The sequence below is a fragment of the Chrysochloris asiatica genome, unplaced genomic scaffold (assembly GCF_000296735.1).
Source record: "Chrysochloris asiatica unplaced genomic scaffold, ChrAsi1.0 scaffold00006, whole genome shotgun sequence".
Classification (NCBI taxonomy): Eukaryota; Metazoa; Chordata; class Mammalia; order Afrosoricida; family Chrysochloridae; genus Chrysochloris; species Chrysochloris asiatica.
Window position 1 is genome coordinate 19,174,157 of NW_006408524.1, and position 17,036 is coordinate 19,191,192.

The 17,036-nt window shown below is 39.4% G+C and overlaps 1 protein-coding gene across 3 annotated transcripts in view; it reads left to right on the forward strand.

Annotated features, from left to right (window-relative positions):
• The window catches only part of PDE1C (phosphodiesterase 1C, calmodulin-dependent 70kDa), a 646,978-nt gene that overhangs the window by 562,986 nt on the left and 66,956 nt on the right, over positions 1-17,036 (forward strand). For all 3 annotated transcript variants that reach the window (XM_006832152.1, XM_006832153.1, XM_006832154.1), the window contains 2 exons: positions 1,189-1,419; positions 8,555-8,632. In XM_006832152.1, coding sequence (XP_006832215.1) covers positions 1,189-1,419; positions 8,555-8,632 — 309 coding nt within the window. The remainder of the gene's footprint in view (positions 1-1,188; positions 1,420-8,554; positions 8,633-17,036) is intronic.

The following is a 17,036-nucleotide window of genomic DNA, read 5'->3' on the forward strand; positions in this document are numbered from 1 at the left end:
TACTGAACAATTTGAATTTACCAAGTTCATTTCTGCCATTCAACCTCTGAACTGCTATCTCCTCTGCCTGAAACTTTTTCCCCAGGTCTTTGCATGACCAAGTCTTGGTCCTCTAAGATTTGGGTCAAATGTCACCTTGTCAAAGAAGCCTTTTTTGCCTCTATGTCCGATGTCACCTCCCTCCTCTATGCTGCTCATGTTTCCTCATATATTATGTTTGACTTTTGCAAAGCACATTTCACTATCTGAAACGATCATAGTGACATGTTTACTTAATTGCTGTCTCTCTTTTGCATCGGTCTGTCTTATTTGCTGCTGTATCCCCTATACTTAAAATAATACTTGGAACTGTAGTTGATAAAAAAATATTAGTTGAATGGGCTAACTAATAGTTTCATAATTACACTATATTTTATATTAAGCACAAATTCAGACTCTTTCACAATCAACTGAATTAAAGTTATGTCGACATAGTCTTATTAAAGGGAGGACACAGACAAGGAAACCAATCTAAACCAAAGATCATCTCTAATATTAGAGTCACATTGGAGACGGCATTGCTTTTAGACTTGATCACTCACCCTTGTAAATTCACAAGCAGTAGCGTAAAACTGTGCTGCTTTAGTGGTGACTTTCTATGATTTTTTGGTTTTGAATCAATTGCTTACCCTCTATATCCTAAACAAATGCACATAAAGCTCCAATTCTTTCTGTGTTGTCTTAGACAAGCTTTGGAACTTTCCTGAGCCTTGTTTTCACGTTTGTAAAATAGTTTCAGTAATAGTAGCTACCTCATGAGATTGTTTTGATGATGAAAAAAAAATAATTCTTGGAAGCACTTAACCTGATACCAGGCATAAAAGATGCACTCAATAGATAAATGCTATCGGTAATAATAATAATGTCCATTATGATATTAATTCATTAGTGTTACAATCCTTTTATATGACTTTCTCTCTACTTGAAGCGCTATCACAGGAGCCTATTTTACTGGCGTCTGGAATATTTCTGCAAATCTTACTTGAATGAACCAAAAGTATGTCAAAGAAACTCAGTAAATACAAAGAGTCATTATAGTTCCCAGTGCAGATAGTTGTGTATGTGTGTGTGTGTTCAGGGAAGTAATTCTCCTAATGTCATGACCTCTTGTGTCTTTTCTATGCAATGACTCACTTGCAATGGGTGCAGAGGAGAAGGCCAAGAAGGAAGCAGAGGAAAAGGCTCGCCTGGCTGCAGAGGAGAAACAAAAGGAAATGGAAGCCAAAAGCCAGACTGAAGAAGGAGCAACTGGCAAAGCTGAGAAAAAGACATCTGGGGAAGCAAAGAATCAAGTCAATGGAACACGCACAGGCAAAAGTGACAACTCTCGTGGGAAAAATTCCAAAGCCGAGAAGTCATCAGGAGAAAAGTTGCAGAATGGTGAGTTCTCCTCCGTCCTGAGAGTAGTTGTGTGCTGGTGAAAGACATGGGAGAGCAAGGTAGTTTTGCCCTCACAGACCTGGATCCAAATCACAGTCGTGCCTCTCACTTCTTGGAAGTCATGGTCTGGCTTCTTAACCTTCCACCATGTCTGTAAAATGCACATTATAATACCGTGGGCCTCTTGTGAGCCTTGAATGATGATAGTAACGAAAACAATGATGACAACAACCACAAATAGCATTTCTCAACAATACACCAGGCACTGTTTTAAGTTTTCTCTTTACAGTTTCAGTGCCTTCTATAGCCCCATGGTCTATACCAGAGATTTGCTCTAGTTTTTGTGCTACACGGCCTCCTTAAATGAAAAATATGGTGGAAATGCTTAGCACAACATTTTCCACCTATTTTTATGATTCATGTCTATAAGATGTGTAATCAACAAACACAATTTTAATACATATAATAATGAGAAATTGCTCTTATCATGTTCTAAGAACTTTGTGAAAGTTTGCTCTGTTGACCCACACAATAACCCTAGAAGGCAGGAAGGCTATTGTCCAAACCTGACAAAGGTAGAGCCAGGCTCACAACAGGCAGTTTGGTTCCAGAGATTGCTCATGACCACTGCACCAGACAGCATGTACTGATTATCTATTCTGAACACTTCGTGTTAGAATAGATGAAAAGAAAGTACAGGGCATGTCTGTCACCCTAGAGAAGTTGGGAATATCTGTTAGAGCCTGCCATGGAAGCTGGACAAATGTAGGTTGAAATTTTAGCCTATTACAGCATTGTTCGTTTGAATGACCTATTGAGTACATCCAACATTGCTTATCTTAGAGAACTACAGTGACAATGAAATGAGATGACATGCCTCCTGTCTGGGTCTGGTTCACGGTAGTGGAGAGATTCATGAATGGTGAGATTGAACAGTGATGTTGGATATTCTGTTATGTGCCAGACATTACACTAGAGATTTTACCTACATCTAATCACTTTTTTTTAAAGGCATAATGACCCAATGAGGCATACACTCTTTTTTCTATTTTACAGATGAGAAAACTGAGACTTGTAGAGATTCAATGACTTGCATAAGAGCAAAGAGCAAGCTACCAATAAGCGAGCTCAGGACAAACTTAGTTCTATACAAGTACAAATCCCATTTTTTTTAAATAAAAAAAGGTTTTATTGTGAGTTGAGTGAAATTTCACAGGGTAGATCATCAGTTTTACGTTCAACAAATCATACACCTTGTTTCATCACAATGATTACAATCCCCTCCATGTTCCATCAATCAATAGTATTTCTCTCTATTCACTTTAGCTCTTTTTTTTTTTTTTTTTCATAAACACTCAGGCATATATAATAATTTAAACCACCAAAGGGCACATTCTGCAAGTCTGCCTTCTGGCCGCCAGCTCTCAGTCCCTCTCTTCCCATGAATCTAGAGTCCTCAGCTGCTCCCTGTCTCCATGTTCCCATCTCTGCCTCCATCTCTGGTGTCGCTGCTTCTCTGGATAGGGTCCCACGTTCCACTTGATCTCTTCTCCCTTGATGGTCCTAGGGTCCTCTGTTTCTGAACTGTAAGATTAACTATTCCCCCGTTTTTGTTACAAAACTTCTACTTTTACAGTTGTGACAGTTGCAATTAGTCATGATAACAATTACTCACTATTGAATCATAAGAATCTTATCCCCATCTCTTTTAACCAGACCCGTCTAGACAAGATGAAAACTATTCAGTGGGGTCTCTAGCTTCCCCCACATACTCTGAAACTAAACTCCCTCTTGAAACCTTGTAAGCCAGTCATTTCATGCCTTTATCACCCCCTCATTTTAGGTAGCCAATGTCTAAGTCACCCATCCTGTCTACCCTGTATATAGCAGTGATACTTAAGATGAAGACTCCTTCCCTCTCTGTTGGTATTTAGAGCTACTACCTCCATGAGTATGTTGTTGTTGTTAAGTACCATGGAGTCGGTTCCGACTCATAGTGACCCTGCGCAGGGTTTCCGAGGCTGTAAATCTTTATGGGAGCAGAACGCCTCATCTTTCTCCCACGGAACAGCTGGTAGTTTTGAACTGCTGACCTTGAGGTTGGCAGCCCCACTCGTAACCACTATGCTACCAGAGCTCCTTTCCATGAGTATAGGTCAAGTTAATCAAATTGTAGCAATTTACCCTCATTTCCTTTAGCAAAAATTGTTGTTGTTGTTTTAATCTTCCTCTAGTTGAGTTCTGATTATCAAGCCATCAAGGCTAGGTCAAATGGGTACTATCTGCAAGTTTGGGTCAAATCCCATATTCTTTAAGCAGCATATTTCTATTATTTTCAAGATTCAGTGCCAGCTATGGAGAAAGAAGAATTGGAGAAATATCAAGACACAACTATTGTCCACAAGGAGTTGGGAAAGTTTTTCTTTCAAGGGTCAGATGTTGTTGCTTTTAAGTGCCACGGAGTCAGTCTCAACTCATAGTGTCCCTGTGTAGGGCTTCAAGGCTTTAAATCTTTCTGGAAGCAGAAAAGCTTATCCTTCTCCTGAAAAATGACTGGTGGGCTCGAACCACCAATCTTGTGGTTCGAAGTCCGGTGCTTATCATAAAGGGTCAATTAGTAAATACTTTTGGTGGGCCATGTGATCTGTGTTGCAACTGTTTACCTTTGCTGTTTTACCACATAAGCAACAAATGAGGGTGGCTGTGTTCTAACCAAGCTTAATTTTTGTATACTGAAATTTGAATTTTATAGAATTTTCATATATGACAAAATGTTCTTTTTCCTTTCCCTCTTCCATCAAGTTGATTGTAACTTATAGGAAACCTGTAGAACAGAGTAGACCCACTACTATAAATCTTTATAGTAGCAGGCAGGCTCAGCTTTCTCCTGCAGGACAGTCGGTGGTTTTAAGCCACCAGCCTAGTGATTCGCAATCCAGTGCTTAACCTGCAGCACCACCAGACTTCGTCTTTTTTTCCCCCCAACCATTTAAAAATGTAAAAACCAGTAGATTAGAGTTTATAAGGGACTGTGGAGAGGGAAGATTGTTGGTGGTAGTGTTAGTTGCTGTGGAGTCTGTTCTGATTCCTAGCAACCCTATATAGGGTTTCCAAGGATCAGTTAGTAGGTTTGAATTGCTCACCTTGTATTTTACTATCCAGTGCTTATCCTATAGTGCCACACCAGGAGTCCTATAGAGAGGAGGATAAGAATGCTTAACGAATATAGAACTTCTGTTTGGGGTGATGAAAAAAAAAGTAAAAACCAGTTTTAATTTGTAGACTGTATAAAATGACAGCTGGTCAGACTTGGCCTGTGGACAATACAGTTTGCCAAAGCCTGGTCGAGTCAGTGAGTGAAAGCAGTGCCCATCACAAATGAGTTACAAATTCTACAAGAGGAGTTTAAGCTTTGTCACCTCAGAGAAGACTGAGATGGCAGTGATTCATTTTAAAGAGGATTAGGAGAAAGGTTTGAAGGAGGAAAGCTGGAGCCTGAGTATTCAACAAGATTGGCTTGACTTCACAACTTTGTTTATTTCCCAAAGTAAGCAGCAGTCTACATTTCCCTTAAAAATTAAGTATTAAATGAGAGGTGGGAAAAGCAATCAATTGTTTATAGCAATAACAAGAACAGCTAATGGTGGTTCAGGGTGTGTTACAGCTGCCTAATTAAAATGATTTATAACTGCACAGAAAGACTCTTTGGTTTCCCCTGTTTATTGAATTACAGCTCACACTGGCCATTACTCCATATACAACCCGTGGAAAATTACCTAATGGGTTCTGTTCAAGGAAAATTATCGAACAAGAATGGTCACTTTCCCGCTACCCTTCTTTGTGTGCCTCTCAAGATAGTTCCAGGTTTGAGCTGAAGGATGTTGGTTAAATAGAGTTCTAGAGGTTTGGTGCCTTATCAACAATGAGGGGGTCCCCTCAGTGCTGGTCTCTTCTGAGTCTGCTTCTTCCCTCAGCTTCTCCAACCCTAGCGGAGGAGGAGGCTGTCTACCATGCTGCAGGCTGGCATCCAGCTACGGAGCTGTTCCTACTGGCTTCTGGAAGGCTGACTAGGCATACCGCAGCAGTGGGTAACGCTCCAGTCCAAAGCAGCCTGGGGAGTTTAAAGTTGAGCATATTTGGGGCAGGAAGGCTCATCTAAGGAAGGAGGATCATTTTTCTGTAAGGACTTTGCCTGGTGGCAGGCAGGGTTCGAAATCTACCTATCTCCAGAATCCTGAAAACAGGGACAATCAGTATTTGGATTGGTTTATGGAGCCTCTAGAAGCTTTCTCTTTTGGCCATTGATGGTACTGTTGTTGTTGTTATGTGCCCTGGAGTCGGTTCCAACTCATAACGACCCTGTACAGAGTTTCCGAGGCTGTAAATCTTTACGGGAGTATAAAGCCTCATCTTTCTCCTGCAGAACAGCTGGTAGTTTCAAACTGCTGACCCTGAGGTTAGCAGCCCGATTCGTAACCACTACGCTACCTACTACATGGTGAATATTAAATGCTTTCCTAAACTCCACTGGCTTGGGCCCTCAACACTTGAGACTCCCATTCATCTCCATGTCTCCAGCCAGTTTATGTTGTTGTTGTTGTTAAGTGCCGTCAAGTTGGTTCTGATTCATAGCGACCCTCTGCACAACAGAATCAAACACTGCCTGGTTCTGGGCCATCTTCACAATTGTCATTATGTGTGAGCCCATTGCAGTTGTCTCTGTGTCAGTCCATCTCATTGGGGGTCTTCCTCTCTTTTGCTGAGACTCTAGTTTATGAAACATGATGTCCTTCTCCAGGGATTGGGCCCTCCTGACAACATGCCCAAAGTATAAGAAACAGTGTTTATACCATTGCAGTTTAGACCACAGCAGAATTAATAATGAGAGGGAACTTTCAGCAGTGAACTGCAAACCAAAAGGTCTGCAGTTCAAACTCACCAGCTGCTCCTCAGAAATCCTACATAGGGTTGCTGTGACTTGGAACCGACTCGACAGCACTTAACAACACCAACATGCTGTTTTAATTCATCTATCTGCACCCCAGGTTCCTTAGCCATAAAATGAGGATACACATACAAAGTCCAGCTTAATCCCCAACAAACTGATTTACAAAAAAAATGACTCTGTAAAGGGATCAGTTGCCTATGTGATCAAAAACTGTCAAATGATTAAATCAGACTGAGGGGAGATACCATCAGCAGTTTAGCTGTCAGGAGGAGAGGCAGAGTCAAAGTTAGGGGCAGAGGCAGTTCCAGTAGAGTATGGGAGACGCGTGGGCATGCCCACTGTGCACAGCCTGACTGCAGTGGCCAGCATCTGCCAGAGCGACTGCAGCCAAGTCAAGGAAAAATGGAAACTTGGAAAGTATTCTCAGTCATTGGGTGAATTGGTTATTCAGCAAATTGCTCGTTTAGTGAATTAATCTGTTTTGAATTTGCCTACTTTCAATAACGGTATCTTTGTAATAGGGTTGTTATAAGAATTTAATGAAATGATGCATGAAAAGCATTTAGCACACTGTCTGGCACAAATAAAGTAAAAAAAGAAGAGAATAATTGTCTCTTTCCTCCTCACCACAGACAGTATGTAAATAATTAGGTTTGGCTGTATTCCAATAAAATTTTATTTATAAAAACAAATGGTGGTACTCTCAGGGGACACCATGATCAATTTGCATAACATAGTCCACAGAGACAGTGTTCTGCAATCCTACTTTGTGAGTATTGTCTGGAATTTTAAAAAGCTCATGAGTGACTGTCTAAGGTGCAGCTATTGGTCTCTCCATGTGTGGAAGAAAGAAGTGTGACGAGAATTGAAGAGGCCTGGAATCAATTAGTCTAGTGGACTAATAGAACTTGTGAATGTCACTCTCCATGACTCTGAGACCAGAAGACCCAGACGATGCCCAGCTACCAACTGCTCTGAAAGGGATCACGTTAGAGTGTCCTGGATAGAGTGGGAGAAAATGTGGAACAAAACTCAAAATTATTTTTTAAAAAAAGAACAGTTTCTCAAAGATACTGGAGAAATCTGAGACTATGGACTTCAGCTACTCTTCAGTTCTGGAAAGGAACTCACCCTTGTGGCCAAATTTCCAGCCAAGCAGTAGATAGGTATATAGGTGGGGAACAAAACTGGTAAGGTATACTCACCATGGAATGGTCAATCATTCAGAATCAAAAGGGCAACATTTTCCTAAGGGCAAAGTTGAGACGGGATGAAAAGATGGGTGGAATACAATTAGAACTACAGGAAAGAAGGGGGATTACTGTTGTTGCATAGAGGAGGTTGTAATCAATGAGGTGAAACCAAGTGTAGGATTTGTTGAATGTGAAATGAATGATCTTGTGTGTAAATCTTCATTCAATTCACTATATATATATATTTTAAACGCATAAAAGAAATGGTATACGAGATAGGCCCAAGGGGCGTTTGCTGATCCCTGCTCTGGTAGAACATGCTTAGGTTTGACTTTGGTATTTACTCATTGATTCAAGCCCAAGTTCGTGTGAAGTTACATGTTAACTTACAGAAGAACTGGTAGAAAAGATAACATCAAAGGTTATATTTTTATTGCCTTTTTGGGGGAGCACAGTGGCTATGTAGGATAAGCACTGGACTGTGAACCGCAAGATTGATGGTTCGATACCACTATTAATTGATAGCATTTACATTTAGCCCTAGTTCTTGCTTCCTCCACAACCTAACAATAAAGCTGAACTGCCTTTCCTGAGAGACAGACACCAATGACTGAAGTACAGTCCTGCTTCATAGGAACTTTCAGTCTTAGATTCTGGATCATCATCTAAATGATTCCTGGTGTGACACTGAAGGCTAAAGCACTGAAACACTAGTTCAGTTTGAACCACAAGGTCTGCCCTTGAAACCCACTAGACAGCATCGCTATGAGTCGGAACCAACTTGATGGCATTTAACAACATAACAACAACAATCTAAATTCTAGGACCTTACATGTGTAATTACAAAAAATTATTTACACTCAGACATGTATCCCTAATGACTATAAAATTATACTGCACTTATATATTTGTTTTGTCTTGACAGGATTAAAGATATTTATAACTTCTTGCTCAGCTGTTTACATGTGTTATTTGTCATGTTTATTACTTTCAGGTGATTTGAAAGACGGTAAAAACAAGTCAGACAGGAAGGATCAATCCAATGTCGGAAATGATTCAAAGAAGGCAGATGGTAAGTATATAATTCCCATTACATTTTCCCATAAAATGTGCAATATAGTGCAAGCTGGTTAGAATTACACCCAAAATGGAAGTCGTGGTTGTTAATATATCCTTAAATTATATCTTGAAAAACCTTCCACTGCATTTTGAAAGTACTATTTATTACTCTTTTTTGCAGGAACTTATGAGTTATTGTTCTATCTGTCCCTTTCCACCATGCTTCCTCCATCACAAATGCTTTCAGTACTCTCTTGTCTCACGTCTACTTTTCACACTAGCCTTTACGAAAGGTGGCTTCTGAACTTGCTGATTGTAATGAAATGGAATAACACGTGCTGCTAACATGTTTACAAATCTTTGATCATGAGTTTTGCTGCATTAGTAGGAAATGTATCATATTTTCAGCTCTAATGTTTTTTGCTTTGGATTATGAATCTTGGTCAAGGGGAGCGGCGGGGGGGGGGCGGGGGGTGTGGCGGGGGGAAAGCAGAAATCCTTTTAGCATTTCAGGTCTCCCCTGTTATCCAAAATTAGAATGTTCTTACGGAACCTTTTATGAGCTGAAGTGGTATAAAGCAAAGAAACAATTGCTATTAATTTATATGGGGAACATTAGTGAGCATTCCAGACCCAAAAAATAACCTATCAAATCATACCAAATAACACTAACATATGAAGGGTGGGGCTTCAAAAAGTTCGTGGAAAAATTCCCTTATTTTTTAATTCTATTTTTCCATGAACTTTCTGAAGCCCGCTGGTGTAAGTGTTCACAGACACAGTTCAAAATTATGACAACTTGATGCTGAGATGCTGAATGCAGTTCCCGGGAAAGGAGCTTGGGGGCACCACTCTCACTGCTCTGGGTGGGCATTGCCTCTTTAATAGCTCATGAAAAAAAAAAGTCTGAACACCTTTTTTCAGCAAAGTGAAAAAAATCCTTTTTCGAGTTCTTTCACTTAGAAAAGTCAGCAACTAATGTAGATCTTTCATAAAAACAAAGTAGCATAAAGTGAACTTCTGAAAAGCAGGGGATACCTGTATCACAATGTTAGGAGTCCCAACTACTGGAGAACATACGTGGTTGGCCAACAAGAATAAGTTTTAAAGGCAAGACTTTAGATGATGCTCCCAAACCAAAAATAGAATGAACCTAATTGTAATATGTTTGAACTGATTTTACTTTCCATAGCAGCATTCCAAGCTTTGTAAAAAACCTGAAAGGTCAAACCTTTTACATGAAACCTCATTGTTTATTTTGTAACGTGGGCTCATTCCTAGTTCATTATTCCATACATGTACATGATGTTAAATTAAAAACAAAATTATCCAAGGGGTGGCTTTTGTTAGCATCTTGGACTTTCTCTGAATCATACCTCCCTGGAGACATAATATTGGATGCTATGTACAGCCTCGGAAACCCTGTGCAGGGTCACTATGAGTCGGAACTGACTCCACAGTACTTAACAACAACAACAATTCTTCGCACAGTTTGGTTAGAAAAAACCTGGGTAATCAGATTGAGGACTAAGACGAAATCTGAACACAACTCCTCACTTTGTTGTTATAAAAGATTTGGCCTCTGTAGCTTTCATCCCTAAGCTATTATAATAAGCTCTTTTTCATTATATATGTGAAATCAGTCCTCAAACTTTTCCTTTTAAGACCATTCAAATAATTCACTCCAGATGTTTTATCACACAGTGCCTGCGGAACAGACAGCTACAATTCTTCATCAGCTTTTCTACACACGTGGAAACCCTTACCTAATGAGTATACAACTTTTAATTAGTATATCTACTTTTAGTGACTAAGAAGTAATTTACCCAAAGACAAAATAGAATTCAATGTGACCATCTCTCATCCTTGTTCCATGCTGGGTAGGTTAGCTCAAATACTGGAGGCTTGTCATCCATCAGTAGGCTCAAATCAATGCAAAATAAGCTAGAAAATGTCTAGTGAAAGAGAATCATGTCAGGATAAGCCCTGCGCCTGCACACCTAACACATTCTGAATCTATCAACTGGCCTATCACTCCCTGATCTGAATTCCTATAGCATATAGCCTAAAAAAACATAATAAACCAAATCCCAAATCTTTGAATCTTGTTTTGCTTTGTAGCAGATCTTGTGCTATAAATATCTGCTATCATTTTGTCTTGTGGACATAGTGGCTTAAATTTTGTTACTTTCATAAAGCCTTTTTACAGTGCCTTTTTTGGTGGTAGTGGTGGGGGTATGTACACAAAAGCACTCAGGCATATATAATAATTTAAACCACCAAAGGGCACATTCTGCAAGCTTGCTTCCTGACCGCCAGCACTCAGTCCCTCTCTTTCCATGAATCTAGGGTCCTCAGCTGCTCCCTCTCTCCATGTCCTCATCTCTGCCTCCATCTCTTGTGTAGCTTCTTCTCTAGATATGGTCTCGCATTCTACTTGTGCTCTTCTCTCTTGATGGCCCTAGGATCCTCTGTTTCTGGACTGTAAGATTAACTACTCCCCCATTTTTGTTGCAAAACTACCTTTACAGTTGTGACAGTCACAATTAGTCCTCGTAACAATTACTCATCATAGTGCTTTTTAACCGAATAATTCTCAAATAATTAAAATAATATCAGAGGGAGGGGAGTGTGACAGTGAAACTGATAGTATATTCTATTTTACAAATAAGTATTGAGCCAGTTGTTTGATGACAAGGATGCTTCATTTCAGGCTGCTGGAAACAAAGCGGGAGACATTCTCCGACATCTGTCCCTTTCCCCTCCATGACCCCAGCATTTCACTGCGTCAGATGGGGCCTGCTGTGTCCATATGCTTGCAAGTTTGAACACAAAGAGCAACTTTGTCTTTTAACTTTATTGAAAAACTAACACGGTATCAGTCATCTTACTGCTTTGATATCATCAGGACTTACCTCATGGGCTTGTACTGTCTTTGTCTGTAACTGTTGCTGAATTAAAGTGAATTCATGATGAGATGTGATGGAGAAGAAGTAGATCATTCTCATGTACTCTTCCCCCTTGGTCATTGAAGTCTTCGACTTTAGAAAAAATTTAAAGGCATCTATAAATCAGTAAATGTTGTTGTTGTTATTAAGTGCCATCAAGTCAGTTTTGACCCATAGCAAACCTGCACAGTGTTTCTGAGGAGCAGCTGATAAGAACCACCAATCTTGCAATTCAAACCAACTTTGTAGTCCAATGCATTAACCTACAGCACCATACTAGGACTCCTAAATCAGTAGATAACTAATTTTTTAAAACTATATAAATATAACCAGATATGTTTTGAACATTTATTTTTTAATGAATCTTATTAAAACTTATTAATCTTATTATTATATCTGATGACCAATGGGAGTCAGTTTGACCATTTTTAATGCCATGCATCTAATGTAACTCCTGGAACCCATCAGTTGTTGTTGTTGTTGTTGTTGTTAAGTGTCATCAAGTCGATTCTGACCCTAAATAGGGTTTCAAAGGAGTAGCTGGTGAGTTTGAACCACCGACCTTGCAGTTCAAATGACTTTGCAGTTTGACGCATTAGCCCACAATGCCACACCAGGACTCTGGTAACCCATCAGTAGCCAGCATTATATAACCTTGGGATATAACCAGGCACAATTCATGCCCAGCTTGATCAAGCCCATTGTGGTTCAAAGTTGCAACGTAGTGTATATTCAGAGAGAAACCCAATGAAAAGTGGTCCGAAGTTGGTTATTTCCAGAATCCCATGAGCTGGGGCACACACATAGGGAAGCAGGGCGTGCTAACAGGGTAAATTACATCTTGGCATAATGAACACATTGCAGTTGTACATTATCTCTGTCAGGCTACTGAGGTGCTATTTAGTGCCCTGCAGCACTAATTTTCTAACCGACTTCAAAAACTGAATAGTACCTTGCTTACCCCTAGGGAGAAATGTACTAACATAAAGAGGTCTGGGTCTCTGAGCCAAGATTCTCCTAGTGCTGAAACTTTCCTGCTGTCATTGGGAGACACGTGGTGTACCACACAAGTGAATTCTTTTGACTATGTTTTCAGCCATGTTTATAGCAACATCACTTCTTGGATCTGCTATACGTATCATTGTCACCCAGAAATGGAAACTTCCCTTAACATCACTTGATGTTAACAGATACAAGGAGACACTCAACTTTCATGTCTCTCAAAAGGATCGTTATAATTAGGCCAGCAGTGTTATTAGCCAAGTCCCAGGAAGTGAGTACAGCAGGGGTTTCTCCTTCATTGAAAGTTATGAGAATTATAATAATTATGGATGTTGGTTCATGAAATTTAAAAGTCAATTGTGAGGAGTGGAAAAAGTGAGCAAAAGACACTCTTTGGATATATACACTTCTGCCAAAGATGAAGCAACAAGAGCTGAATTTACTTTCCCACCTGAAGCAACAGTAATAACCGCAACAAAAACACTGGACATCAAGCATCAGGCACTGATTGATGGATAGCGATGATGGAGCGAGAGGGAGAGGATGGCATGAGGTCCACAGTTGCTTCATGTTTCTACCTTGAGACGGTTTCCAGGTAGCATGGGGACAGGAGCATGCAGGAGAACATGGTAGATTCCTTAAGTCAAGAGATTGTATAAGAAGGTCCAAGGGGACCAAGATAGCTAGAATTCATAGGATAAAGCACCAGAGAGGAGAGAGATCCAGGGAAAGAGAACTCCAGAGATCTAAAGGGTCCTCTTAAGCATTCATCAAATGCCAGGGAAAAAACATTTGAGAAGATTAGAGAAAGCAGTCACCATACTCACACAGGGAGAGAAAAGTGCCTCATCCCATTAGTCTAACTTGAGTATCTTCTATTTTAAGGAACATTGTCAGTTTGTTCTGTTTTAGTGACTTCTGTATTGCTGTGGTGCAAGCTATACCACCGGTACGTTAAATACTAGCAGGGTTAGTCATGGTGAACAGGTCTCAGTGGAGCTTGCAGACTAATAGAGTAGGAAGGAGACACAGACTACTTCTGGATGGTTAACCACTGAAAACCTAATGAGGAGCAGTGGAACACTGTCAGATATAGTGCTGGGAGATAAGCCCCTCAGGTTGGAACGAGGCACTCATAATACAACTGGAGAAGAGCTGTCTCCTCAAAGTAGACTTGACCATGATGATGCTAATGGAGAAAAGATTTAGGGATTTTTCATTTGCTGTTGGGGTACACCTCAAAATGAGGAGAAACAACTACAAACATCCATCAATAATCAGAACATGGAATGTGCATGAATCTAGGAAAATTGGAAGTTATCAAAAATGAAATGGAATGAATAATGATCAATATTCCAGGCATTAACGAACTGAAATGGACTGGTATTGGCCATTTTGAATCAGATATGGCTTAATATGGTGTGAACAGCAAATTGACCAAGAATAACACCACATTCATCATTAAAAAGAGCAATTTAAGATCTATCTTGAAGTACAATACTATCTGTGATATCTACATGCCTACAAGGAAGACCAGTTAATACCACTGTTATTCAAATGTATACACCAACCACTAAAGCCAGCAATAATGAAATTGAAAAATTCTACCAATGCTTCCAGTCTGAAATTGATCAAATATACAATAAAGATGCATTGATAATTACTGGTGATTGGAATGCAAAAATTACAAACTAAGAGGAAGGATCTGTAGTTGAAGCATATGGCTTTGATAATAGAAATGATGCTAGAGATCTTATGTTTGAATTTTGCAAGATTAATGAAGTATTCATTGAAAATACTTTTTTTTCTACAACATAAAAGCAACAATACACAGGGAACTTACCAGATGGAATATACAGGAATCAAATTGACTGCATCTGTGGGGGAACCCCGGTGTGGTGCTATAGGATAAACACTGGACTTCAACTGCAAGGTTGGCAGTTCAAATCCAGTTGAGCTGCTCTCAGAAACCCTACACAGGATCTGTATGAGTTGGAACCAACTCAACAACAAACAACATTTTTGGAAAGACATGATGGGAAAGCTCAATATCATCAGTCAAAACAAAGCAGGGACCAACTCTGGAACAGACCATCAATTGCTCATGTGCTAATTCAGGCTGAAGCTTAAGAAAATTATATCAAGTCCGCGAGAGCTAAAATATACCTTGCGTATATCAGACTGGATTTAGAGATAATTTCAAGAACAGATTTGGTACCTTAGGCACTAATGACTAAAGACCAGAAGAGTTGGGGATGACATCAAAAATATCATCCATGAAGGAAGCAAAAAGTCGTAAAAAGATAGGAAAGAAAAAAAGACACAAATGAATGTCAGAAGAGATTCTAAAGTTTGCTCTTGAGTATACAGAAAATAAAGCAGCTGGAAGAAATGAAGAAGTAAAAGAACTGAACAGAAAATTTCAAAGGACAGCTCGTGAAGACAAAGTCAAGTATTATTGTGAAATGTGCAGACTTGGAATTAGAAAGGTGAGAACACACTCAGCATTTCTCAAGTTGAAAGAATTGGAGAAAAAAATTCAAGCCTTAAATTATGATATTGATGAATTCTATATGGAAAATATTGAATTATGCTGTAAGAAACCAAAGAAGATGGAGAGAATATTCAGACTCACTGTACCAAGAAGAATTGGTTGATACTGAACCACTTCAAAAGGTGCCATATGAGTAATAACTGATTCTATTGAAGGAAGAAGTCCAAGGTGCACTGAAGGCATTGACAAAAAAAATAAGGCCCCAGGAACTGATGGAATACAAACAGAAATATTCCAGCAAACTGATGCAGCACTGAAGGTGCTCAATCATTTATATGAAGAAATTTGAAAGTTACCTGACTAACCAATTGGAAGAGATCCATATTTGTTACCATTCCAAAGAAAGGTGACCCAATGGAATGCAGAAATCATTGAACAATATTATTAATAGCAAATGTAAGTGAAATTTTGCTAAAGATAGTAAAAAAAAAAAAATAATAATTGCAGTAGTACATTGACAGACAGCTGCCAGAAATTTAAGCCAGATTCAGAAGTGGGTATGAAACTAGGTTTATCATTGCTGACATAGATGGATCTTGACTAAAAGCATAGAATACCAGAAAGATGTATATTTGTGCAAAGGCATTTGACTGTGTGGTTCATAACAAACTATGGATAACATTGAGAAGAATTGGTGTTCCGTAACACTTAATTGTGCTCATGAGGAACATGTACGCAGACCAAGAGGCAGTTGATTGAACAGAACAAGGGGATACTGAATGGTTTAAAATCAGGAAACGTGTGTGCCAAGCTTGTATCCTTTCACCGTATTTATTCAATCTGTATGCTAAGCAAACAATCTGAAAAACTAGATATTATGAAGAACATGGCATCAGTATTGGAAGAAGACTCATTAACAACCTGTTATGTAGGTGGTACAACCTTGTTTTCTGGTAGCAAAGAGGACTTGCAATAATGATGAAAATTGAAGACTATAGCCTTCAGTATGGATTGCACCTCAATGTAAAGAAAACAAAAATCTTCACAAATAAACCAATGACCAACATCATCATAAACAAAGTAAAGAATGAAGTTGACAAAGACTTCATTTGTGTTGGTTCCACAATCAACTCTCAAGAAAGCAGCAGTCCAGAAATCAAATGATGTCGTGCATTAGGCAAATTTGCTTCATAATACCTTTATAAAGTGCTAAAAAGCAAAGATTTTGCTTTGAGGGCTCATGTGGACCTGATCCAAGTCATGGCATTTTTAGTTGACTAATATGAATGTGAAGGAGTCCTGATGTGGCGCTGTGGGTTAATGGACTGGACTACAAGGCCAGTTTGAACTGCAAGGTTGATGTTTCAAGCTCACCAGCCATTCCTTGGAAACCCTATACAGGGTCACTATGGATCAGAACTTACTCAACGGCACTTGACAACAACAATATAAATGTGAAAGTTGGACAGTGAATAAGGAATACTGTAGTAGTGTTGATACATTTGAATTATGATGTTGGAGAATATTGGAAGTATACATGGATTTCCAGAAAAACAAACAAATCTGTCTTGGAAGAAGTATAGCTTCTGACAAGCTGTTGTGATTTAGCCAGAAAAGAGGATGTAACTTATTATGTATGCAGCTTCTGCTTACATTTCAGACTGACCAACAAAATAACAAGACAGAGATTGGATGCCCTCTCAATGTATCAGTATACATAGATAAGATATTTACACAACACAGCCAGGGGTAAGGAGAAAGGTTTGAGTTGTCTGCTCTCTCATGAGTGCCTCAGATGGGCTTACAGGTGTTGGTTTCACACTTAGAAATAGTAGTTTGCTTCCTTGTGGTTGATTTCATATCTGTTCCTGGCAATGATCTTGTGTACCCTTGGAGTGCATAGTAGCTCATACTGATTATTCAGAATTTCATAATAGGCAAATAGCAGGGCACTGTTGGATCTACTCTACCAT